Here is a 27,870-nt window from a genome sequence, read left to right on the forward strand (position 1 = left end):
CCCCCCCTTTTTCTCGGTGCGGACTTACTTTTTTCCGCTTGGGAAGCGCAAGTGTGCGCGAGTTTTTCTACGGCGCTTTTCTTTCGTCGGTGAGTTGGTTTTTCTTCTATTTTTAAGTTACTAAGGTGAATGGTGAGGAAACCTTCGTCTTAACTAAACATAAGCCCCAAACAAAATATAATGAAAGCAAAATAAAAGTAAAATAAAAATAAAGCTCAGACTTGGTTCCTTACAATATATATACTTTCTGTCGTCCAGCCATGCTACGGAGAGTTTAGGCGAGTAAGTTGAGTTTACTATTGTCTGTACAGTATGTAAATTAGGTACCATAAATCTAATACAGCACTAATTTTATACATTTCTTGTGAAAGAAACATTTCTTATTCGACGGCCATAAAAATTATTTATATTAATGATGTCTCGAAAGGTCAACGAATTTTTCGCAGAAAAATAATTTACAGTGATACCTCAAGATACGAAATTAATCCGTTCCGAAACTGAGATCGTATCATGAAAATGTCGTAAGGTGGATCATCTTTTCCCATACGATTACATGTAAAACCAAATAATTCGTTCCAACGCGAAAAACATACTCAAATTAAAGCCAAGTAATACATTAAAAAAATAACTGTAGTAAGAAAAACAAATGAAAAATGCAAACTAATGTAACGTCGTATGGTGAGTTTTTGTTCGTATCGTGGAGCAAAAATATGTTTGAATTTCATGTCGTACCCTGAAAATTTCGTATGCTGGGGCGTTCGTAACCTGAGGTACCACTGTATTAGAAAATGCAGCCGCTGTTTGGTGCGCTGCTTCACGACGAAAACAAGCGTAAGCAACGGCTTAGTCGAACAGTGCACACTTGGTAAGTAATCCTACAAGTTTTTGTTTATAGCATAGTTTATATGGATTATTTCCAAAAAATTATACGTGTTTTGGAAATGTTGAATCGAATTAGTCTAGAATCGGTTAATTTTATAGAAGAAAACATTTCAAACAGCCTTAGTCCGTAAACTTCACACGTGTCGGTCTGTGATTGGCTCATGTACTTAAGGATTCCTACGACGTAAATTCTTATAAAGTGGAACGTATCTAAGCGTTATAGGGGGTCTACTGTATTTCGAAATCTGGCGTTTAGATACGAGGGATATTTTCAAAAAGTCTGTAATGCGGATCTTCCACAAAAGCAATAAGTGCAGTTTTATTCAAATTCGAAGTAAAAAAATCTGTATTTTGTGACTGTGAGCTGTGGTGACCAGTGTGCAAATATTTTAACAAACATTTAACAGAGTAAGGTTAAAAGTCACACGGTCTTGTAAATTACCCCCACCTGCGTTGTTTATTTGTAAACAGGAGGGAGAACAAAAGAAGTGTCGCTTGGCTAACCTTTTGAAAATACAATTTCGATAAGCGTGTCTCGAGTCTTGACCCGAATGTCCCGGGACCCGAGACAATTAAATTTAGAAAAAGTCCCGGGACTTCGAGACACAAGACGTCCCGGGACGCAAACCCTATTAAGAACATTACACCTGATATTATATACACACTAATTTACATAAAGTTTTTTTATAAAATTAATTTGTTAACCATTAATTTGAGATTTAATGCAGGCAAATATTATAGTTGGATTCCTGATTCTAAATACTAATTTATAAATAATGTATATAAAAGAGTTGTTATATCTATATATAAATAGACATATTTAAAAAAAGTATATTAAAAAAATTAAAAAATATATAATCTTTCATTTATTATTATTATTTTATCAAAATTTCTTAAATGGCTTTTTTGTAATGCTTACATAATTATTGCATTTTATGTGAATCATAGCAAATAAAGTTATCTACATATGTAATTAAAGACTGAAAACAGTAGGTGTATAAATAGCCACATTCTTAAATATTTTAAATTGAAAGCATGAAGCATCAAAAATCCAGACTAATAGAGGACAAACCCCATCCAGATTTTCAAATATACATGTAAATTAGCATTTTAAATACTGTAAACTCTAAATACACTGTAATTAAAGTTTAGGTGTTTGAGTTTGAGCCAGTATTTCACAAGAAATGTAGGAATATTTGCAAAGATTCAAAATATAGTTTACAGAATTACTATATGTAAACAAAAAATACACTAATCATAATTTCAAAATTAAAAAATTCTGAATTCTGAATGAATTTGTAGAACATCAATAATGGGAAAGCAAAAGAACACAAACTGAAGGAAAACAAGTTATCATCAAAAGGGTTAATATCCAATTTTTGATGGCCAAATGTGGATTTCTGATATCCAGATTTTTGATGCTTCACTGTGTTTCATTTATAAAAATTACAAAATTTTATTAATTTTGTTTTTCTACAGTAATTGCTAATTTTCACTGAAATTTTGCTTTAGAATTTTATCATAATTTTAATTACAGTTCATGGAATTTAAAATCAAACTAGCAAGAACTTGTCAAAATCAAGTTTTAATTAGTTAAAATATAATGAGCATATTTAAAATTTGGTGTTCTACACAAAAATCATCAGTAAAGCAAGTTTTTTCGTGATTGTTTGCAGGTGATTTGAGTCTACTTGTTCTCCTCCTACCAGTCCTCTCTGTCAGTGGCTTGTTTTAATTTTGAATCTGTCCCAAGGTGGAAATTTAGCATTCCTAAGACCAACTAACGTCAACTGATCAGGTTTCAGATTAACAGTGAAGATAGCGTTAGACCACCTCATAGATATCTCACTGAGATTATAAAACTCTTAACCTACCAACAGTCATATGTTTAAGTTTATTCTTCTTTTAGTTGGTAGATTTGCCAATAAAGCCTCAATCCATGAAGTAAAAAATTGGATTGTCAGAATTACATTTTAATCTCATCCTCAAGTAACAATAAAATAAAAACAGAGATTGGTGCTAAAAGTTGATAGCAGGCACTGTGATCAATATTAACAAAACTAATTTATTGAGAAAATAATGCAAAATGTCTTTAGTTAATGCATAATTAGAAAACAAAGCATGAATTCATAGTAGTAGTGAGCAATGGGTAAAGAAAATTAAATCATGAACCTGCTTTTTTGTTGGGTTTTGCTTTTTTTTTTCATTTTATTTGATTTCTTATGGATTTCTCTGACTAGCTGACATAATAAATAAATGGATTTTTGATAAATTAATTTAAAAAAACAATTATGGTCGAAATATATGTAACCTTTGCAGAAAAATTTTAAAAATATAACAATTGTAAAGAGTGGTATGTTTGTAATAAAAAATAAAGAATAGGTCAATTCTAAATTTGAAATATTGCAATTTAAAAAAGTCTTTACTAAAATACTTAAGAGAAAACGGATCATGCATTTGCTTGACCCATTCATTCCTAACTGTTTAGTAAGGTTTATAAGTTTAGTTTGCAAGTTTCTTGAAACATCAAGAAGTTTACATTGATATACTGATTTTACATAATAAGACCCACAGAAATATTGTCTGAATTTATTATGTGTCACCAATCAATCAGAGAACAAAATCTTGATTTTTAGCTGAACTTCCATAACTCAAAACTTTTTAACTTGAAATATGAATTCCCCCCCAACTGATTTGAGTTAACTGGATTTCACTATAATATTCTAGCCATTGAATTTTTGCTAGAATATATTGTTTTTAAAATGTTTGAATATTTTGTTGCATTGTTTTTAAATTGTTTAAATAACATATTGAATAATTATTGAACATATTGAAACATATTGAATAATTAAAATATTATATTTCTAGGTAATCCGATGAAACTGACTTATTTTATTTCTCCTTATGACTTGTTGGATGTTGAAACTAAATCATCAATTCCACTTACTGTTGATGGTAATTTTAATGTTAAAATAAAATATAGTATTTATTAAATACAAAATATCTAAAATGTTATTTCTATTTTAGCTGTTCTAGAGAGGCATCTAGGGCATTCTGTTACTGTTTGTATTGAAAGTTCGACTGCACACAAATTGCAAACAATGTCACTTTTAAGTGTATCAAAAACTCCTGAAGGAAAAAGGTATTTGTTCAAAATTATATCTAAAATATTATGTAAAAGAAATAAATTAGCAATAATGTTACTGATAAAATATAGTTCATTTATAAAAATAAGTTCCATTTGGTAATGAACTATCAGTTGTTAAGGTAAAATATTAAATTTTTATATAGCTTTCAATTATTCCAAGTATTGGAAAAAGTACTATGAATAGAAACTTTTAACCAGTCAAAAATAAATTACCATTATAATTAATATTTATTTAATATAGCTTAAATAATTATTGACACAACAAAAAATTCCTATTTAATTTTTATTTCATGTTAGAAATGTTTTAGTCATACTACTCAAAATAATAAAGATAGCATATCAGTTTAGTACTATAATAGAAGCAAAGATTATTGTTTTATGTGAAAATAATAAATTTGATAAATTTTATTTGTTCATTAACATAATTTAATAATCCAATTTGGTCCTATGCTAAAATAACTAATATGGTACAAAGCCTCTTGCATTTGTTAATCAATAGCATATATGTCATGACAGAATAAATAAATTATTTGTGAATAATATCATAGATTGGATCTTCAACCTATGGCCTACAGGCCAAATATGACTTCAAAGCATATTTATCCAGCTTACATATCTTTTTTCACCAACATGTTTTATCAAATTTGGTTTGGAAATCTATTATCATAAATATCAGCTTAATTAGAGTTTCATAGTGGCACAAGGCAGACAACAGGAAAATAAAATTACTTTGCCAAAGCCTTGGAGATCACATATTAGGACCTCATTTGCTCTAGGTTGCTCAAGACTGTCATAGATTGATTGTAAAATGTCAGACTGATAGTAGTGCTTTTAATATAAAATAAATCTAATATTGAAATATCCTTTAATTATTATGAGCTTTCTATTTCTGTAATATTTTTATAATTTTTATTTTTTATAAATATAATAATTGATAATCTGTTGATTGAAGTAACTGATTGATTATTACTTATTAACATTTATTAATAGTCAATGACACCAATTCTGATTATCAGTATGTTTCTAAAATCAACAGAAATATTTTATGTATTTATGAATAATCATTAAATTTATAAACTTTAGATATCTTTTTTCTTTCTTTCTTTCTTTCTTTTACCATAAAATGGTAAAGTTACAGAAAGATTATAATGATTTATTTTTTATTACTAATGATTAATATGCATTATGGAATGCTGAAATTAATATAGTTTTATACTGTTAATGCAATTATAATTTTTCATTAAGTTTATCATTTTAACTAAAAACACAGAGTAGGTTCTCAATGTAATGGATAAAAAATTTCTGTCCTAAAAGAAAAATTTATATTTTCTCTTGACAGATTTTCTTTTGTTTATTTGCAGATAAAACACACTAAAAGATGGGTCAATGAATATAAATTACAATGTACATTATAATAATAATTTATTCATACTTTCACATTATAATAACATTTTAATACATCCTGCATATTATAAATTTATTATTAATATATGTTTTAAAAACACATTTGATTTAATGGACTTTTCTTAAGAGCAATAGTAGATGCTCCTACCTTCAATTAGTCTGTTAAATTGAGAGCCTACTGTATTTGAAATTATTTTCAAATTTATAAGTTTTACATAGTTCTTCACACTTCTTTATAAGGTAAAAATATTTAAGCATACACTTCTGTCCAAAATGTTTTCTATTATTTGACACTCTGATCTGTCAAATAATGTTCCATACTCATGATGCTTGCTCGTGTAGAGATTTGGAAATGTAGTCATATAAAATCACATACTCAATGCAGGTGTGGGAGACTGTTAGTTTTTATTAAACTTAAGATTTTAACATGGACATAATGTTTACCACAAAAGAATCAAGAACACATTATGTATGATAGAAATATAGGTCTAGTTTTTCACTGTATCTGATTTACTTGTGTTGCCACTACCTCAGAAAGTTGTTTTGGTATGGCCTTGTTGAAATTAGTAACAGTCCAATTAATTAAGTTTCTCTCAGGTCCTATACTATTGATCTTTGTATATCTGCACTTCTGAAAGATTCAAGTATTATCTATGATATTTAGATCTGGACTTCTTGCATATTAATGCAGAACATTCACATTTTTTGACCTGGATGTATTATCTAACCTGTCTAGCTTTAAGATTTGACATATTATGATGTTGGCTTTTCCATTTTTGTGGCCTGACAGGTGCTTGATATGGATTAAATGCCAGGAAAACAGATAATACTGAAAGTTTTTCCATAAACACTGCTATTATATATATTGAGTGATAATCTTAACTTTAAATTTTCTCATTGAAGTGACTACCCCTTAAACCATAACATTTCCTCTATGCTACTGAAACTTCACATATTGATGTTTGGATGCAATATGATCATATTTGAGCACATATGAGTACAGATTGACTGGCCATAGATTATGGAGCTAATTCTACAGCTAGCTAATTCTCATAAACTTTATCAGTTTTAGGAACATAGCACCCTCACCAGTAACAGGCAAAAACAGGCTATTCTATTAAATGTGTTCACTCCATTCAAAATTACAATTCTATTAATTAAACATTCTATATAATTAATTCTGTTAATTTTTAAACATTAAATTAGTAGAAAATACAGAAAATACTTTTCTTACTGATGGAGGAGCTTTTGACTTTGTTTTTTATAAATATCTCAAAATGATCCAGAAATTTCAAAAATCTTTTTAATCTGTTCATTAGCGTCATTTGTCATGCCTGATTTTGTCACAGCTATATCAATCAGTCATTTTTAATCATATTAAGACCATGGCCAGTTACAAGGAATGCATATTAGTAACAATCAAATCTTACTATTACTAAAATATACATTGCACGCCTTTTACAACATTTAGCAAAACGACTGTGTGCTGGAAATAGCCGTTACCTAATGGGTACTTTACGCGAATTCGCATTAATATGCCAGGCCTGGATTTTAAGCATGCACCGAAAGAAATAATGACAAAGTTAGTCAAAACCAATCCAATATTTAATAATTCTAATAATGACTATGTACAAAATTTAGTAACAATCAAACAACAAATTTATTCAAAGAAAATCAATAAGAATCAACCTGACAAATAACTCAAATCAATCTATTTGCTAACTTAAATCTATTCCTCTTTGGAAATCGACAAAAAATTCAAAGACTTAACTTATGTACAACAATTCTTATGAACTAAGGTCCTAATCGTCACCTCAATATACTAGGAACCTTTTTCCTCAACTCTCAAGACTTTCTAATCTTCGATCCACAAATCAAATAACTTCAAATTGCCTTGGAATCACTTTATCGCTATCAGACACCTCTTGTCGTTCACTGCTACAAAGCTCACCACACTCGTTGCTAACAGAAGCTCACCTTGGTCATCTTCACTTGAGGTTCGGACTTTATACTATGAGGTGACGTCACAATTCTGATTGAAATCACTCCCTCATTTACATACTTATCGCTAACAGTAAATTTTTCCTTTCTGCCTGGCAGCCTATTTCATGACAAATTCTCACTAACCTGTTACATTATTCTTTTTTACAATTTTTTAGGATGTTTTATTCTTTAAGGTTTAGCAAGTTCCTAAGTTGTGCTTGTGAGGTCTCCCCCTTTTTCTTGGGGGAGACCCCATAAGCAGACTTTTTTTCACTCAGGAGTGCAAGTGTGCGTGAGTTTTTCTACTGTGCTTTTTTTTCGTCGTTGAGTTGGTTCTCTTTCTTCTATTTTTAAGTTTCTAAGGTGAGTGGTGAGGAAACCTTCATCCTAACAAAACATAAGCCCTAAACAAAAATAGAATAAAAAGCAAAATAAAAAATAACTAAAAATAACACTCGGATTTGGTTTCTTACATCATTTTCATCAACCTGAGTTAAACCAGGATCTCTATCACATGGTCAGATAAGTTTATAGTACAACTTGGTAAATACACTTTAGAGACAATCAATTTGTGCTACAAATGAAAGCATTTTTACTTTACACGTGTAAAATATAATTAAATTTCTATTATTGTTTAGTTATTAAAATTATTACATCAACATGAGTTTGTGAGCATATTTGTATTGTCTATAAATTGTATCGATCTTGGCTATATAGAATACTACATATATAGCTTTTTCGTTAGTACATTTAGGTAAAAGGCATAGTTTAAGACTCTGTGCTAGCTCCTTTGTGTCTTTACAGCCACAAAACATATGGAATTTTGAAATTACTTTTTGACACCTTGGGCAATTACTCTTAGAAAATTTGATAATTTTGTTATTAATTATTATCAATTCTGATTGATGTTTCTTTGGACTTTATGTAATATCAACTTTTTATCTGAAGAAGAGGACAGATTGATAAATATAATTCTCTCCAACATATATTATTAATTCTATGTTTCAGCTCGATCACCACAAAAATAAATTGTCTGTTATGCAGTGTTTTAAAAAGTTTTCCAAAGTTCCTCTTGATTAACAATATTAGACCACCTGCTGGATGGCCCATTCTACTTTTCCTCTGAGCTCTGCTGTACAACATCATATTTTCATGTTCTAGAAACACCTTGTCTTCTTTACTTAATTCAGCAATCCAGGTTTCTGTGAGGCCACTTATAGTATGAGATTGTATATGATTTTTTACTGGCTCACTGAAAATTTTTCCTTGAAGTCCTTGAATGTTCCAAAAACTTATAAATAAATTCTCTCTGCCTTTGTTGGTATTCCTTACAGACATAAGATTATTCTTATTATCCTTATCAGCCCAATTCTTCGAACTCATTTTGGAATACTGGACAAAATTCGAGTTATTTTGGGTTGTCTCAGTATTAAGTATCTTTTTTTTCCCTTCCTCCTCTGAATCTATGATTAAACTATTCCTAAAAAATGGTCTATTTGAATAATCTTATCTGAATTAGTGTCATACGTATATCTTAAGTTGTCTTTTATATAATAATCATCTCTAACTATTATTTTATTCTTGTTTAACTTTTTCTGTTTAATCCTAATCTGTAGATATTTCCTTCTTAACCTCGATTGTCTGCATGGATCGGCTGTAAATATTTTTTCCTTGTCCTCACCAACTAAGTTTGATTTTGACTGCCAAAATTCTCTAAGAATCTTATTTCTTGCATTAACAGACTCAAGAATTATTTTGACAATAGGTTTATTTTTCCTATTATTTAATTTGATTAGTCCTTCTATTTCATTATTTTTTAGTCTTAAATCATTATTTATGAATAGATTAATTTCTTGTAAGTAATCTAATGATTTGAATGGGTAATTTAAAATGATTATATTCTTTTTAGTTTTCTCATTTACAAGTTTATCAATTTCAAATTCAAACATAACTTTAAGATGATTATTTTTCGATTTTTTGTCCAGTTCTTGTAGCTTTTGATTGATTCCCTTCATTTCTTCTTTGTAATTCTTGTTCTCTTCTTTCAATATGTTTACTTCTGATTTAATCGATTGCTATATTTAGCTGACTAAATTTATCCTAAATTAGATCATATTTAATGTATATTGAGGTTCATCAATAATTTATGATTCTGGTTCACTTACTGGTTCGAAGTACTCATAAACTTTTGGATTTTTCATAGATTCAGAGAGTTGTTTACTATTTCCATTTATTTGATAATATTCCTCACTTAAAATTTCTGCTAGTTGATTCTTTTTCTCCTCATCCTTGGAACTTACTTTGCGAGGTCTGCCATTATTACGATGCCCCCTTTTTTCCATTTCCAATTGACTTAATCATTGTGGGGAATGGGGCAGATGGCTGGGTTGGATTTGGATTCAATTCCAGCAATTATTAGTAATATTATAATTAAATCCAAGGATAACCTGTTAGCAAATTTTTACATAAGTCATTTTTCCTTTCTTTATTGTTGCTTTCATGCTCTAGTTTACTGAGTCTCAACTCCTCTCAAAAGTTCACTCACACGCTAGACAAGCAGCTCACATCCCCGTGGTCACAGCTATATCTTATCACCTGTCATTTCTAAGTGATATTTAATATTATTATGTCCACTAATGTAGTGGGAAGATTACCATCATGCAGTTGATTTGATTGTCATTAGAAAACATATTTACATTAAGAATATATTATGTTGAAAATTATTTGTAAAAAATTTTTTATATATCCATTTTTATGAGTGTATTTTAATGAATGTTACTGTTAATGGTGATACTTTTCTTATGCTTTAATCATAATACCTAAAAAGATTATTATATAAAATATAAGAATAAAGCATTATTGATAAAATGCATTTTTAAAAAAAAACTTAGTCTTAATGATTAGTCAATAAACAATGTATTTATTGTAAAATATGCTTAATGGTTTTCATTAAGGAAATGTTTTAGTTCTGCATATTAGTAATGTTTGTTTGTTGTTTAATTTTGATATTTTAGGATTAATTTTTAAATAAATCTTCAATTACATACAACATATAACTTATTCACTTTTTTTAAATATAAAATTTATGCTTAAAAATTAGTCTTTTAATACTATTTATTAAAATTGAATAAATTTAGTTTTTATATATATAAAGTTTGTATTAATATAAAGTAATTATATTTCATAGAATAAAATAAAAGCATTAATCCAAAAAAAATGTTATGTTGTTATCATCTTATTAACAATTTTTAATTGAATATATGTTAATAATTTGCTGATAGAAAATTCTCTGATTTCATTTTTACCTGAAATAAGTTTTTGAAAGAGAACAGTTTATAATTAAAATTGTATATATATTTTTTTCATATGCATTACTTTTAGTATACCAAATTGGTATTTGTAATCAAGTCTCTTTTATTTTATTCTAAGATCTTAGCATTTAAAAATATTTTGTGTTGAATAAATTTCATTTTATAACCAGTTGTCATTAACTTTTAAGAGCAAATAATTTTAAGTATAGTACATTAAAGTAAATCTTACTAATTATTATAGTCTGCCATCTTTTGCTGCTTTGAGCAATTTAAATAGTACAACTTTACCAGCAAGCTTTGTTCTGCATCTTCCTAATTCTATTCCAATGGCAACAAATCTTATCAAGAAAATTCAAGCAGTTACAAGTATGCTTTCTGTGTTTAATTTTTGAATTATTTTTTGTTAATTTCTGTATCTTAGTAGTTGAAATTAATTGGCTTAAATTTCACAAAATTTATCCAGTAGTTGTTTGCATCATATTTATCATCGTATGTCATACATGTATTAATGAAATGTTTTTTAATGGTTGATACTTCAGATTTTTTAAATTTTGAAATTACTGTAAATTTATATAACTAATAATTAAATCAATTAATTTAATTATTTTTTAGATATAGAATGTGCAGATATGACAACTTGTCAGTCATTACTCTCACTTATCATTAAAGATATGTCAGAAGGAAAATTAGAGTGCCGCAGTGATCAAGGACTTTATGTAGTTAGTACATTATAAACTTTGTTAATGTGAGAAATTTTTATCTTAAAATATTTTTATTTGTGATTTTAATTGAAAAATATTATATTCATTTTCAGACATTGCCAGATCAGCATCATTGTTATTTCTTGAATGCTATTAATGATCTTCAAGGTGCTCTAGTATCTGCAATTCCTTTTACTCACCCTACTCATGTTCCACAGATTTTAGTATTTTTAAGACAACAAATGCTTTTCAATACAGTCATAGGAAGTTGTGTCCGTCCAACCAGCAAACAAAGTAAGATTAGCTATATAAATTAAATTATTTATTTAGTTATTGATTATCTTTCTCTGTTACTCAGTAATTTCAACAAAAATTATTGGCACTTCTCATTTTTATTTTACACTTCTTATATAGATTTTTGCTAACTACTGTCTGGATATTCAGGGCTCTCACTTGCCACTAATCTGGGTTTTGTGAATAAAACTATTCATTTGGTTAACAAAATCATTTCTGCATTTGTCAAATTATGAAAGGTCCTCATACAATCCTTCATCAGGCTTGAAGCAACAATTTCTGATGGCAATTAAAATGCCTGCCTACCAGTACACTGTCAATTACCATCTCTTTCATTTTTCATAAACTGGGCATTGGCCTCATCAATCAGTAAGATGCAAATTATGTCATTTTAACATTATTAGTGAGTGCTTTGTTACTGTAAATATTGTACAGTACTGTACATATAGATAGTTATCTACAGTGTTTGTTGTTAGGTTGCAGAACTGTTAATGTTGAGGCAAGTTCAAATAAAAAAGAAAGTTGAACACTCATTGTTTCTACCAATATAATTCAAAATGATGCAACAATAAATTTGTATTGTAAGACCAATATATATCTTCTACAGATGAGGATGTGTCAAAATACATCATTTTACTACAAGCAAGTGCTAGATGCTACACACAAGAACTTAAATCTGGCTTAACACATTGAGTAAGCCTTTATGCTTTGGCAAAATTTAAAATGCATCTCATATAATTGTAACTCTAAAAATAATTACATTTTTACCTTTTGAGTATTATTCTCAAAATTTAGTCAAAGTGATCTTGATTTAAAAGAGAATAATTATTTATTAAATTACAATTTTATGATATGAAAACTGAAATGTTTGAATTCATATCATTATGTGACAATGTGCAAAGCACCCTCTATGCTTCTGCACCACTTGACCAAAGGGTCAACATCATTTTGGTGATGACTATATCAGAATAGAAGGCACTGGGGCTGTTTTTGTTTAATGTTTGTGTTGTTGTTGCTACGTCTTGCAAGTGGTTGTGTGTGCAGGCGATTGGATTCAGGATGGAGGAGATCTGAGCGATGGTGAGTCAGAAGCAAATCACTCAGATCCCTGTTTATATTTAAATTTTTTAAATTACCATTTATTTTAAAAGAACTACTAAACAACTAATTACCATTTATTTTAAAAGAAAAAAGGATTACATGTTATATACATCGTACTATGTCAAAATAACTGACCTATACACCATAGGTGGTCGCAAGAGAGAGCATTTACATGATATTGCATGCAGACATAAACACCTGAAATTTGGTTGATCCACTGGTAGATGTGGTAATCTCCCTGTCCTGGGAGTAGAGGTGAAATCTAGAATGTCTTGAGTTTCAGCAATGAAGTTAGTCCTATTAGGCGGATTAACACTGTTGGTGACAGAGTTAATCCTCTTAAGGAGTTGGCTATGACTTCCGTTAGAGGATTGGGTGACAACTGTAACCATTGGAAGAGAGTGGTGACTGTCTCAACAGCCATTAATCGTTATATTAAAGTTGGAAGGCCAAAAGGTCGCAGGAAAGCGTTGCTTTTGACATTGAGAACATGTAAAATGAGATGTTATCAAGTTGATGAGTAAAAGTTGACAGTTATCAAATATATATACAACAAAATTATATTATTTTCTATTGAAATTCAGATTCCTACACATTGTTTCTCAGAATATTTTAAATTTCCAAATTATTCCCCCCTCCAATTATTTCCACCTTTTTAAGTGATGATAAACCAATCCAAAACTTAGCAAACTAAAAATAAATCATTTTGATTTAAAATTGAGAAAATAATAATAGTTAATTAAGAGGACCAAAAGATTTAATGTTGATGTTTAACAGTATTTTCACCTTGGTATTCAATATTATTTAGAAAAGTTTTAATAGATTATATATATTTTCTGAATTTTCTAATGGTAGCTATTTATATGTTTTTTAAGGGCGTTTATTGTGTTATATCGAAAGGATGTACAGCTTGCTACAAGGTTTCTTACTAATTAAAAGCTTATTATTTTGAAAATTTAACAGTATATGTTATATATCCTTTTAAGACCATTAAAATACAAAAAGATTTTTTGCAACAATGTATACCGTAAGGATTATACATTCTTGCGAAAAACCCTTGATGATGTGGAGGTGGTAAAAACAGCTTCACTAAGGGCACTGGACGATATCAAAGTTGAAGAGTTCCAGAGATGCTTCAAACAGTGGGGAAAAAGACTTCACAAGTGCATTGCATCTAATGGAGAGTACTTTGAAGGTGACTGAAGAAATTTTGTAAAAAAGTTAATAAATAAAGTTTTTATACAAAAAATCTGGTTATTTTTGGGTCCCCCACTTATACATTGAATAATTGCTTCTGTTGTAGTGTTGATGAATCTTATTGTTTTTATTCTGATTCTCTCATAATGAAATCTATTTTGGTTTATTTGTGTATCTTTGCATAGACTTGTTCCTTAGTATTTTATACAGATATTTGCAAAGGTTAAAAAATTTCTCTGTTAAGAATACAAAAAAATACTGTTAAGAATTACTTTCAACAGTATTTGAGCTGTTGAAAGTAATTCTTAACAGTATAATCTGGGCAGCCAGAAGTCAAAGCAGTTAAGGTGTCAGCCTACTGCACTGGAGAACATGGGAATAAATCCAGTTAGGTTGAAAATCTCTGGAATTTTTTGTGGACAGTCAGTCATGGATATGTCTGCTCCATCCCTCACACAGCCACCACATTGTATGCCTGGCCAAACCCACAATGGACTTGATATAAGGTCCTCTTATAATACAGGGTGGAAAGAGTCGAGAGAGAGAGAATTCTATAACAAAACACTTTCAAGAGGCAATAATTATGTTTTAAAGAAACATGAAAAGTAAATGAGTATTAATAATAATAATAGTGGTATTTTTTTAAAAATTTCAAAACATTTGTGCATTGTTAGATTTTATGTTGGAAGTAGTAAACTAAATTACTGCAGGGCTTAAAGTGACTCGCTTTTTTTCATAGCTCCTCTCTTTTTTTAGCTTTTTCTGAGGCAAACTTGCTTTTCTTGCTTTTTTCACTTCCCACATGAAATTTTTTTTTCGTAAATGCGCTTGGGTATGAAATAGCGACCAGCATACTTCCATTTGCCTTATCATGTGACCATGTGCAACATGATAAGGCACTGTCATCTACACATGTACATATATATAGGCTAACAAGGAGCTTCCCAAGGCTTGCTACTCTGCATATGCTGTAGGAATTTCCGTGTGAGTTCTCCTTGCTTGTATCCTTGTGAAATACCGATCTTCGTGGCACTTTGATGCAGTGACATGGCACTAAGGTAAAAGTACACCTATAGTTCAGTGTTAAGAGTGATTTTTGTACGGCATTATTTTTAGCATTTGTATTTATTTATTTAAGCACAGTGGACAAAAGAAAGAAATAGACTTTATTTAATACTAACAATAGAAACTCATGTTTCAGCAATGGAAAATCATATAGAATCCAATACTTTCTGAAGTAAGTTGTGAAGCAAACTTTTCCTTCCCAACGGTCTTTCTACTATTCTTCTTTAGCTTAAACGATGACATCACTCATTCTTGACTACCGCAGATAAACCGAAAATAATAATTGTTGAGCAATAATAAATTTGATTTCTACTGTTATTATTAAATAAAACATTGTGGGACATTTGTTTATAAGCTTGTATCTTTCTAGCACTGTAAAATTAAAGATCGAGCGAACCTTGTGCCAGAAGTACAAGATTTTAAACTAGTATCCTAGATATTAATAACTTCTTAAGAACTGAATGTGAAGTTAAATGTGTTGTGTTTTCAATAGCAGATTGCCCCGTAGGTAGTGATGCTAAAATGAACTTTTATGATCATTTGGAAGAAATTTATGGGCTTTCTCAATTTTTTTTTTTTTAATAAAATATAGAATGGGTGTATAAGAATGTATATGAATAAAAAAATAAATAAATTTCCCCAAAGAGAAGTTGAGAAAAAACAAGATAGAATTTGATGTCACCCAAGAATTCAAGCATAAATATGCTTACAAAAGCCTCACACATATATAACATTGTCACAAATAAACATACAAGCTTACAAACAGAATTTTCTTTTATTTATAAGATTGAATGTAATACATCAATTAAAAATTTATGTATAAAAAATTATGATACAGTATTTTGAGATAAAATTGATAAGTTAAATTTCTACAGAATGTAATTGAATTCTTATTTTGTTTTTAAATGATTTAGAAGTTGGAATAAGTATTCTAGTTAGAATAATTATTAAGAATCAAACATTTTTATTTTGTTTATTGAGTAGATTTTTATTTACAGACATTGATTCTGCTTGGATATTTGAAATAACTGCATTATCTACTTCTCATATAACTGTTTCTTTTAAACATCCAATGGAAGAGTCTTTAGCAACAGGTAAATAAAAATATTTAGAGTATTTCCATCTATGATTAAAGAGCTAAAATACGATTTTTTTTTTTTTACTAAATAAATAAAACTATTGGAAATTTTTGTTTAAATGACACAGCATAATCCAGTGGTTCCCAATGTTTTTTGTTTTGTGAATCACTTTTAACACAACATTTGTACTCTGAACATCCTTGGGTGAATGTATATTATATAAAACTTTTATATTTAAAATTATCAAATACATTAGAATCCTGATTATTCAATCTCTGATTAACTGAAATTTTGCATTATCCAAGGTGAATCTGTAAGTGAATATAGTATTTTTCTTATAAAATTCATAAAATAAAGTTTAAAATGATAACATGTATTACAAAATGATTGTTTCCATTGCATTTTATTATTTAACTTTAATTAAAAATGAAACCAAGTAATTCTTATATTCATAATTTTTAATTTGAAATTGTCATGGCTATTCATTTATCTGAGATAGCCACAGTCCATGTTATTTCAGATAATCAGGGTTCTATTGTTCTTTGATGTAGAATAATTTTGATATGGCTCTTCAAGAAGTTCTCATTGGTATTTATTAGGATTTGGAAAACTTATTCAATTCTAATTATACCAATTTGTTGCAGTAAATGCCACTTTAAGAATTAAAAAGTATATTGTAAAAAAGTATTTATTTTACAAATTTTGTAATACACAATTATTCATTTTTAATGAAATGCTGGGTTATTGTAATTAAAGTACCTCTGTGTAATTCTGTAGAGAGAGAATTAGCAAATGCAATCAAATTTGGCATAGTGACATTTCAGGATATGTAAAAGACAGTTCTATTAAAAATAAAATCAGTACCAAAACTCACCACTATGGCACTTTTGGCATTGCAAGCAACAAAAAACAGTTTCATTTGTGGGAACACTTAAAAAGTGTGATTTATTGAGACATGTTGTGACATGTGAGAAGCATTGTAGAGGATCTGTTATGATTAGCCATTGTTCAGTACCTTCAGTTTTTATGTCTAGAATGTGGATCACATTGAAGAGTATTCCCTCACCACTAATGGCTCTATACAGTATGAGTGTCTTTTACAAATAAAACATTTTTGCTTGCACCAAATTCGGTTGTATTTGTACTGTTACATAACTCTCTAAATAATGTTGAATATTGAATAGGATAGTTTAATTGTAGTCACTTGGCGTGTTCAAACACTAGGAAGAACTTTAGCATAATATAAAATCAAAAATACTGTAAGTTTAATTATGCTTCTGGAGTTGTTTCTCCAAGCATAATTTAACAATATTTGGTGACATTACAAATTTTTAGCACTAACTCCCTGAAGCTTGTGAACCATCAAATGGGAATCACTGATAGTCTAAGTTATAAGTGAAACATCAAACAGAAATATTGAAAATAATGATATTTTGTATTATATTTAACAAGAAGTTAATTTTAAAGTTTTGTATAAGTATGATGATATTTAATAATTTCTGTGTGATTTATTTTTCTATGTAAGGGTTATTTCAAAAGAAAGACAATTTTAATATATAACAGATTAATTAATTTTATTAATATTTTTTCAAATATCATAGTAAAAAATGAAGAAATCATTAAATTAATGCTCTTTAAAAAAACCAGGGCTGTGGAGTCGCGTAAAAATCTACCGACTCCGACTTTTCCTTACCATCCAACTCCAACTCCGACTAGGGGCAGACTTGTTACCGAAAGAGACCCAGAAATTCTGATGTCATCACGTGACCTCAGAATAAAAGATTCAATAAATAGAGTTCTAATAAAGATAGAGCATAGAAACTTTTTATTCCAAAGCTAAAAGACTTTCTAAGTAATATATAAATATCTTTTTGATAATTTTTACTTTTCCGGCTGTTATATATAACAGAGGAAAAGTGTAGCGCTCGGTCAAAAAATGACTCCTCCCAAATTTTTACATTTTTGGACTCAGAACACCTTGAAATTTCGAGATATGCAAAAGATTTGAGGTTTTTTTCTATATGTGTGGATGTTAGACTGTGTGGGGGAGCATGATTTTGTTCACCCTGTTTGAAGCCTAATAATTTCTGTGGTCAGAGTGGTCAGAATTGGAGTCAGATGGTTTAACACAGGAGTTAGTTATTTAGCGTGAAAGTGGTTGAACTAAATCATGTTCACATATACATTCTAACAACTTAAGCGAGAGCCATTAAGATGTTCATTAAAACCCATTAAGATGGACATCTTAACGGGTTTTACTGTATTATTATAAAATGGCAAAAAAGCTTACTTTGAGGGTAAAGACAAGTTTTATTTTATTTTTTTTTAATTTTGAATGCTAATAACAAGTAAATTATTTATTAAGAGATATGACACATGACCACTTTTATGTCTTCACCCTGGACCTTTAATTAAGAACCAAAATTTAATAGTATTAATGCCCCTTTATATGCAAGCTACAGTGCCATATTTGTTTCTTAAACTTTACCCATTCTGAGATATTGTTTAATATCTCAGAACAGAAAATAAAGAAATTAAACAAATTAGATGCCAACACACACACGTGCGAATTTTTCCCTTTTATTGACTTTTTTGAGGGGTTTGGGAGGTCTCCAAACATGTAGATTTGCAAAAAAAAAAAAACTTGGAGGGTCAAATTTGATGCAATTCCAATACTTTTCTGTTTTATATACATAACAAGTTGGTAAGTAAAAAGGAGTCGGAGTCAGCGGATTTTTTGAAGACTCCAACTCCGGCTAAAACTCTCCGACTCCGACTCCACAGCCCTGAAAAAACCACATTTGCTATAACTTTAAAAATATTATTTTCATTCATTTTTTAATCTTATAAAAATTAATGCATGTTAAATTCTTTCAAATTATTTTAAATTTAAAATTTTTCTTTTGAACTACCCTTTGTAATTAATTTAATGGTTATGCAGCATGACATTCAACTTTAATTTAAACTTAAAATTAAAATTATTAATTACATTTTCTGATAATATTTTTATATTATCAGAAAATGTTATCAGAAAATTTCTGATATTTTTATATTATCTGTTATTATCTAAGGTGACCAGTAAAATCTTACAAAAACTTTCATCTTAATGTCACTGGTAAATTATTTTGTACCATTAATCAAGAATTAAATCTTTGGGAATAAGATGAAATTGAGCTAGATTTGATTCCTATTATTTTTTTTACACTTTCAAATCAACTCAACTTAAACTTTATTATCTATTAAGTTTCTTTAAAGTTATAGAAAGTAGACAAAAATTGATGATGTTGATTCAACATTAAAAAAAATGAAATAAATATTGATATGGTATCAGAAAAGGAAATCTTAAATAAAATTACATGAAAAATGAGACAAAACTTGTTTTAAAAAATTGGTTATTACTAGATTGTAATAATTCAAATATGGCAGTGATGAAATTGACGAGGATCAAAATAAAGAAAGTTGCTATTTTGCAACTTCCTATATTTTTATGCTGGCTGGTGAGAAATAGTTAGGCTAGTTCTTGAGACAAAAAATAAAATATTGAATATTGCAGTATGAAATAATTTAAATGTGTTATTGAATTTTTTATCCTTAACAGTATTGAAATAAATATAGGGTAAAATGTTAATTATTTTAAAATTAAAATGATGAATAAAGTTTGTAAAAATAAAAAACATATTTAAAACAAATTCAAAAAAGAATTTCTGTGAGTAGGAAAGTTTACGAATTGGTTATAACCAAAAAAGTAAAAAATGTTATTGAGGAAGTAATTTTCAGCTCCATCCAAATTGGTATATGAAGGAAACAAAGCATGCCAAGAGATGTTGGTAAGATTCAAATCACCACAAAGAAAAAACTCAATCCTTTATGGGCTGATATGAAAAGAGAAATCACTCAAGAAAGGTAAAAATACAGAATGCTTAGGATCTGGGGCATAAACTACGTAGGCTGTTTTCTTTTCAAGCTCCAGTAGTCCATAAAAAAAGACAAGTGTAAATAACAAAATAATTTTGTTACAAAAGTTAGGTACAAACATGGTTATTTTTTGACATAATCACCATGAAGATTGAGGCATTTGTCATATCTGTGGACGAGCTTTTCCATCCCCTCTTCATAGAATGTTGTCATCAGTGAATTAAGATGGCTTTAACAATGTTGTTTTGAAGATTGTCATTTGTCTCAAACCTCTACCCTGCTAGCCACGTTTTCAGTTTAGGAAAGAGGTGGAAGTCTTCACACATTAAAAAGTTTTAAGCTGGTGGAAGTTTTCATTACCTTTAAACACCCAGTGTATAACCTCAATTTGGCGCTGAGTGACTTCCACCTCTTTCCTGAACAAGAAAAGTGGCTAAGAGGCAGATGTTCAAGACTAATGACGATCTTCAAAACAACATTGTTAAGGCCATCTCAATTCACTGGCAACAACATTCTATGAAAAGGGGATGGAAAAGCTCGTCCACAGATATGAAAATGCCTCAATCTTTACAGTGATTATGTCAAAAAGTAGCCATGTTTGTACCTAACTTTTGGTAATAAATTCATTTTATTATTAACACTTGTGTGAGATTGGAATTTTATTAATCTAAAAATTTAATTATTTCTACTTCTGTTATATAATGGATGGGCTAAACAAAAAACAATCTTAGCTGGGAACATGTGAAACCCTCCTTTTATAACTATCAATAACTATCTATCTAATAACTATTTATAACTATCTATTGTTCCCACACAGCCTACAGCTCGACTTGCACGAAAGTTTATAGTTAGCATCCAAATTTCGTCACTTGTTTTGGTCCCAGGAACACCTATAACCTTTATCTCCTATAACAACTGATCACATGATCGATTTTCCTAGCAAAAAGCTATAAAAGATACTTTCTTTCCCCTCTTGGGAGAGTCTCTTAACGAAAGCTGGACCGACGTCATTGAATACTGTCTGTCGCCACAGTTGCAAACTTTTATACTTATGCCAATTTGGATTATGCTAAAAACCCACTTGTTGGATATCTTTGTGCCCTTAATGAATTTGAATCGCCGTCGAAACCTACATGTACAAAGAGGTATGCAAACCCGTGTAAACTCTCTCTCGAGCCCTTAAGCGTATTAGTGTTGAAATTAGTGTTTGTAATTTTTGTCGATCTTGTCTATTTTAATAAACTTATTTTATTTATTAAATGGTATTCTCCTTTACTCATATACTGCCTACGCCTTATGGTTGACCCCAATTACTCTCCCTCCACTCGACCGACATAGAGCAGAAAGTCTCGACTCTCAGGACCAGGAATCGTAACATAGCCATCTTGACAAGTGCCCGAAAAGGGAGGTGTGGCAGTCTCCGACCTCCCTGGCAGTTCACACTTGTCTTTTTTTTTTTTTTTTTTTTTTTTTTTTTTTTTTTTTTTTTTTTTTTTTTTTTTTTTTTTTTTTTTTTTTTTTTTTTTTTTTTTTTTTTTTTTTTTTTTTTTTTTTTTTTTTTTTTTTTTTTTTTTTTTTTTTTTTTTTTTTTTTTTTTTTTTTTTTTTTTTTTTTTTTTTTTTTTTTTTTTTTTTTTTTTTTTTTTTTTTTTTTTTTTTTTTTTTTTTTTTTTTTTTTTTTTTTTTTTTTNATATAAATTGAATCAAAGATAAATTTTAAATTAATGGGAGAAAGAGTATTTTTGATTACTGTATATTTAATTTTTAATCAAAATAATGAATAAAAGAATTTGTATAGTCTCTCTCCTTTTAGAAGAAAACAAATTGATAATCACTCAAAATCAAAAAATTTGATAACCTGTGTTTAGTTTGTCAGTAATAAAATTGTGAAGATTTTTTTATTGTAGTTGAAAGAACAATTGGCTGATAATTATTAAATTTCTCATGGTTATTTTTATTTCATTTTGTGAATCAGAGTAAAAATAATTTTAATCCAGTTAGAGAAATAAATGAAGGAACGAAAAAATATACTTTAAAAATTATGGTGAAAAATTGGTAGTATAATTGGTAAATTTAAAGTTTTTTTTATGAATCTCTCCACAACTCTGACAAAGTTTTCTTCATTAATTGAAAAAGAAAATAAGAGTTCTTTCAAATGAATTTTTAGATGTTAAATTTAATGAGTTACATTTTAAGTCATTTTGAAATGTTTATTTGCTACTTGTCCTTTTATCTTATATCTATTATGTGCACAAATCTATTAACACAGAAATTGAAAGACAACATTTTTGTAATGAAATAAATTCATAACTTTGCATTTTGACTACAAATTCTTATAATTTTATCTTAAAAGGAATATCATAGTCTGTAAGAAATATATACAGTATATTATTATTTACTTTTTTATTACTTAAAATATGAATATATTTTAAGTAAGGAGTAAACTTAAAAAATTATTATGTATTAAACAAAAATGGTCTCTAATATTTATATGAACTTTCATGATGGATAATTATAATTTAAACAACTATCAGTATATTTCTGAATACTGTTTTTTTATACATTTCATTGAACATGTAATAAATGTTATTTATTTTAAAATAAAAATACATTATAAAAAATGTTTATTTTTGTAACTTACTTTCATTCTAATATCTTTTGCTTTTATGTAATTTCTTTTCTTGTTCTTGTATTTAGTTAGTTAACTCTTGTATAATAACCAATCTTATTTGTAGTTCATATTGTATTTGTATCATTTTTAAAATAAAAATTGAATCACATTTTAAATGTTTAATGAATATTCCAAATATATTAAAAAATTTGGTCACCTAGATATTTATTATAAATGATACATCATTTACCATTAATTTTCTTACGTGAATTTATACAGTGCATATTCTGTTGTTATAAGTCCATAAAAAATCTGCTAGTAAAATTCAGTAATGTCATGCTGTTATTAACAAATTTTTAAAAAGAAATATTTTGTTTGTAACAGAACTATGTTTATGCATTTTAAGCGGAATTGGATCTGAAAGATATCACCAATGTGAAGTGTAAAATTTATACTCTGAGCAGTGATGCTTCTATCTGTACAGATGAATATGCAAGTAAAGTAATGCAAAGGTCTGTATGTTCTTTTTATAATATAATCATTTTATATATTTTATAATTAGAAGATATTGAAATATTTATACATTTATTTATCATATTTAATAGATTTTTTAAAAGATATTGAAAAGTCAACATGAATGAAATTTGAAATTTTTTTTTACTTTTGTACATTAATTTTTAATCACATATTAATTACAGCTTCTATTCATATTATTGAATTTAGAATGAATGCATATATATGTATATATACATATATACATTCAGTAATATAAGAATATTTTTGAGTAATTTACTAAATTAAAATTTATATGTATATGTAAACTCTTAGGAAATTACTCAAAAATATTCTTATATTACTATTTCTGTATTTTGTAAGATGTTTTTTGAAAAATATGCATATAGTTTTAAAAAAATATACTGGTTTTTTCAGAACAAAAATCTATGAAAGCCAATCTAACAGAAATTTTAAAATATTTTATGCTACAAGTATATAATAATAAACTGTAGGATATATATTGTTATTATTATTATTAATAAGTATGTTTCAATGTCAATAAACAGATATTGATCATTTAAAAAAGAAAGAAAGAAAAAATTGATGTTTCAAGCTTAAACTACTGTGTTTTATAAACTTAAAAAATATTGTTTTATATAATTTAGAATAGAATAATGAAAAATTTAACATAATGACTACTAGTCAAATCTACAGTACTATATTGAAAGAACATCAAGAACTCAAGAAGTTATTTTCAGAAGCATTTTTATACTGAATGGGAATAAGTTCAATAGCCAAAATGGCAGTGAGGATTGCCACTATGGCAAGAGCAAACATGGGCTTATTTTTGCTTCTAATTATTTTTAATGAAATTAAACAGTAAAATAAGTGCAATAGGACTCATCTACATTAAATAAGCTTCAAACTAATGAATAAAATGTAAATTAATTCATACCCTAATGAACAGGCAAAATATAAAAATTTTAGAAGCAGTAGAGATCTACAACGTGAGCATGAGTAGAAACTGCATCAACACGGATGTCATTCCTTTATCATCAGCGTGGAAACGATATCTTGACTCATAATATACGTCATACACGATACGTCACAGCCATTTTTCGTTCTTTTAAAATTTAAAAGGCAGCTAAGTTCTATTTATAGAATGGTTTTTCCAGTTTGCATTTCCTGAGGAAGGCCGATAAATTCAGTGGCTGAAAACGTTCGACATGTATTTTTTGATGTTTATTTGCTGGAAATTTTGAATTTTGGTGTGATTTGTGAATATTACAGTTCCAGTTTTTGGTAAGAGTGTATTTACCCTAATGAATTGGAAGTAGATTTTTCTTTAGCATATTTTGCATATATGGATATTACAGCATAGAAACATTGTTTGGTAAAAAACAGCATTACTTATGACTCATCACAATATATAGCTGAGAACTTGACTATTGAAAATTATTTTGAAATAAAACATTTGTATAAGTGGATACAATAATGTAAATTGTTCACCAGGCTTTATTGAAAAGGCATAGAATGCTAAATTCAAAGCTGATTGTACAACATGGTTTTCGTACACAGTTCGAGAATTCAGTAAATTGTCTGTACAAAATTTCACAGTTTTTAAGTGTAAACTCCATTATTTGATTTTTTCTTCAAGTAAGCATGCATGTTATCTCAGATTTATTCATGGATGTTAGATTATTGAAATTTTAAATTTGTTTTTGCCTTTCATCAGGTTTACTTTAATGAAAACTGATAGTACAGTTTTTTCTTCCTTGTCCTAGCTTTCCTATCGACCAGGTATTGTTGACATTGCTTTCAGACATTGGCATTTAAGACTGTCACCATGTTTTGGTTTTATACATTAATCTTCATATTTAGTAATGTTTGTTTAAACATTTTTAGGCAAATGTTATTAAACTTTTTTAACTGTAGGCAAGTAATTATTCGTAAAAATGACAAATGAAATACGGCAGTATCTTGGTACTTGAACTATTCCCAACTCAAACAATTTGGTATTTGAACACACATTCTGGAAAAAATTGTTCAGTACTCAATTGAACAAACAAAGGCTCCCTAAAATAAATTTTCAATTAATAACATTTTTATTTTGTCATCCAAAAAAATATTTTTTGATAAAAATAAGAAAAATGAAGACATAGCTGATATTTCTGACCAAGATCAACAAAAAAGTTCAGATGACAACTATATTTTGTGAAAAGAAATTTCCTCATTTAATCAAAATTACTATTAATGCGTCATACAGTACTTTTAATTGTGATTATTAGTTAATTATTGATTGCTTTCATAAATTGGTTGTTTGTTTTCTGCTCTTAGAAGGAAACTGTTGGAATGTCTTTTAATAAATATTAATAAAATTTAGTTAATTACATTAAAAGTATACAAACTCTATATTAAATTTGTAATACAGTAATACCCCGAACTTACGCGATAGGTGGGACCGAGCGATAACCACGTAAGTCGGGGTATAATTTCGCAATTTGTGTAAAATCCAAGTTGGATGTATGTAATCTAATAGATGTTCTTGTTAATCTTATCTCGTCTTTTGATTTGTTCACGGTTAGAAGAAATCACCACATAGAATCTCTCAAGTCTCTGTAGATATAACAAACACAGAAATAAATAACACAGAATAAATTGTAGCTATGTGTCGATTCCGCGCGACACGTCCAAACATGTAAGCTGAACAATAGTGTGGGGGGAGTGAGTAATCAAGAGTTGCATGGCATTCAAACAAAAGATGAATCAACAAGATTTGAAAATCGCGTAACTCCGGGTTTGCGTAAGTTGAGGTATTACTGTATTCACTAAAATTATTAATCAGGGTTAATAGCAATCAAATGTTGTACTATTTTATATTAGTTTAACACAAAAAGCAAATTTTTGTAGGGAAAGGGTTGTGGAGGAAGACAACAATATTACATTTAGAATAAATTCTAGAATTTTTGAAAATGGGAGAAGACTTAAATGTAAATATTCAAAATATTATAGCAGAATTTAAATGTTTATGTGATAATGTTGGCCTACAGAAGATATTTTTAGGCCTACTATTTTGGACATTGATAAACAGGTAGCTAAAATGCTTCTCAATGCATTTAGCAATATTTTAAGTAATTATGTAAGAAGAGATGATGAAGAGTTTTGACAGATGGAAGATGATAATTTGAATAAAGATATTTCAGATGGGGAAAAAACACTCATCTGCTTCAAGAAAAAGAAGTTGATAACACAGACAATGACTGTGAATCAGGATACTCAAATGATGATGAAAAAGTGGATAAGAATATAATCTCAACAAAACAAAAAGAGGAAATTCTTAACTTGCATAAGAAACATCCAAAATGGAAATTACACATATTACAGCAGAAAGGAGCTAAAGGATTAAAACATTTTAGTGATTTATATAAATGGGAAAAACAATTTAAATCTCAAAAACATAGAATTGAAACATTAAAAATCATTAAAGAACAAATGTTTGACAAAGCTTGAGGCAGCTATAAAATTGTTAAAGGTAATCAAATAAAAATATGGGCATTACTAAAATTCTTAAACTAAATAGTTCAATTAAGTTTACAGTTAGTGGTTCCTGGGTTGCTAAATTTAAAAAAGAATACAGATTAATATCTCGAAAAATTACAAAACTTGTAAATAAAACAGGAATAGTAAACAAAAGGTTATTTTAATAAAAGCTGCACAATTTCAAACAACAGTAAAAAATTTATTGCCATCTTATTTGTGTAACTTCATATTCAATATGGATCAGTGTGGTTTTTCATACAAAATGATTTCACCAAGAACACTTTCATATAAAGGAGAAAAAAATACTATTGGATTTGCACATTCTCCAAGTAATAAAGTTACACATTCCTATACCGTTCAATATTTAATTAATGCTAACGGACAAGTTGTAGGTAATGTATTTATTTGCTTACAAGAGACTCATGGAATGTTTGGAGTTCAAAGACTGCTGTTTAATGTTACTGTTACAGTTAACTCATCTGGCAAATTATCTACAGCAATTATTACAAACTATGTAAAAGATGTATTATCTTCAAATATAACAGAAAACTCATTATTAATAATTGACTTATGGAGTGGACAAACAAATATTAAAATTTATAATACAGTATTTCAAACATCTGTAAATCAAAATTCATGTGAAGTACTAATTGTTTCACCAAGTTTACATTTATATGATAACCTTTAGATGTTGGATTTCATAGACAAGTAAAACTTTTAGCTAAAGAAATTTTAAATGCTATACAATTATTTGTAATGATTCTTCAATGAAATTGGTTTGGACAACTAGAAATGGCATAATAAAATTACATTCGATTCTTCATCATTAATTATCTGTGCCAATATTTAATACTTAATTAAATGTGCATGATTTGCTTCTTGACTTATACATGAAAAATGTGAAATTTTAAGTGTAAAACAAGTTTGTTTTTCTTTTTTAAACACTGACAGTTTAAATTGTGTTGAGAATAATTGCCAAAATCTTTGATTTGTTAAATGCGCACGATGTCAACAAGTTCTTTGTTTATTCTGTTTTCTTGAAAAATATCACATAAATAGTTGCCCATCTAATAATTTGTGAATGTAATTATTTTTCAGTTAAATACATCTAATATAATGTATTTATTTATTACATTTCAATTATT

At 28.3% G+C, this 27,870-nt stretch overlaps 1 protein-coding gene across 2 annotated transcripts in view; it reads left to right on the forward strand.

Annotated features, from left to right (window-relative positions):
* LOC111638836 (mediator of RNA polymerase II transcription subunit 1-like) overlaps positions 1-27,870 on the forward strand; it is a 92,224-nt gene that overhangs the window by 56,296 nt on the left and 8,058 nt on the right. For both annotated transcript variants that reach the window (XM_023384589.1, XM_023384590.1), the window contains exons 10-16: positions 3,751-3,837; positions 3,910-4,024; positions 10,970-11,094; positions 11,341-11,447; positions 11,543-11,723; positions 16,085-16,180; positions 23,097-23,202. In XM_023384589.1, coding sequence (XP_023240357.1) covers positions 3,751-3,837; positions 3,910-4,024; positions 10,970-11,094; positions 11,341-11,447; positions 11,543-11,723; positions 16,085-16,180; positions 23,097-23,202 — 817 coding nt within the window. The remainder of the gene's footprint in view (positions 1-3,750; positions 3,838-3,909; positions 4,025-10,969; positions 11,095-11,340; positions 11,448-11,542; positions 11,724-16,084; positions 16,181-23,096; positions 23,203-27,870) is intronic.

Source organism: Centruroides sculpturatus, unplaced genomic scaffold, assembly GCF_000671375.1.
Source record: "Centruroides sculpturatus isolate CEXI.00-Female unplaced genomic scaffold, Cexi_2.0 scaffold1107, whole genome shotgun sequence".
In the NCBI taxonomy this organism is placed as follows: domain Eukaryota; kingdom Metazoa; phylum Arthropoda; class Arachnida; order Scorpiones; family Buthidae; genus Centruroides; species Centruroides sculpturatus.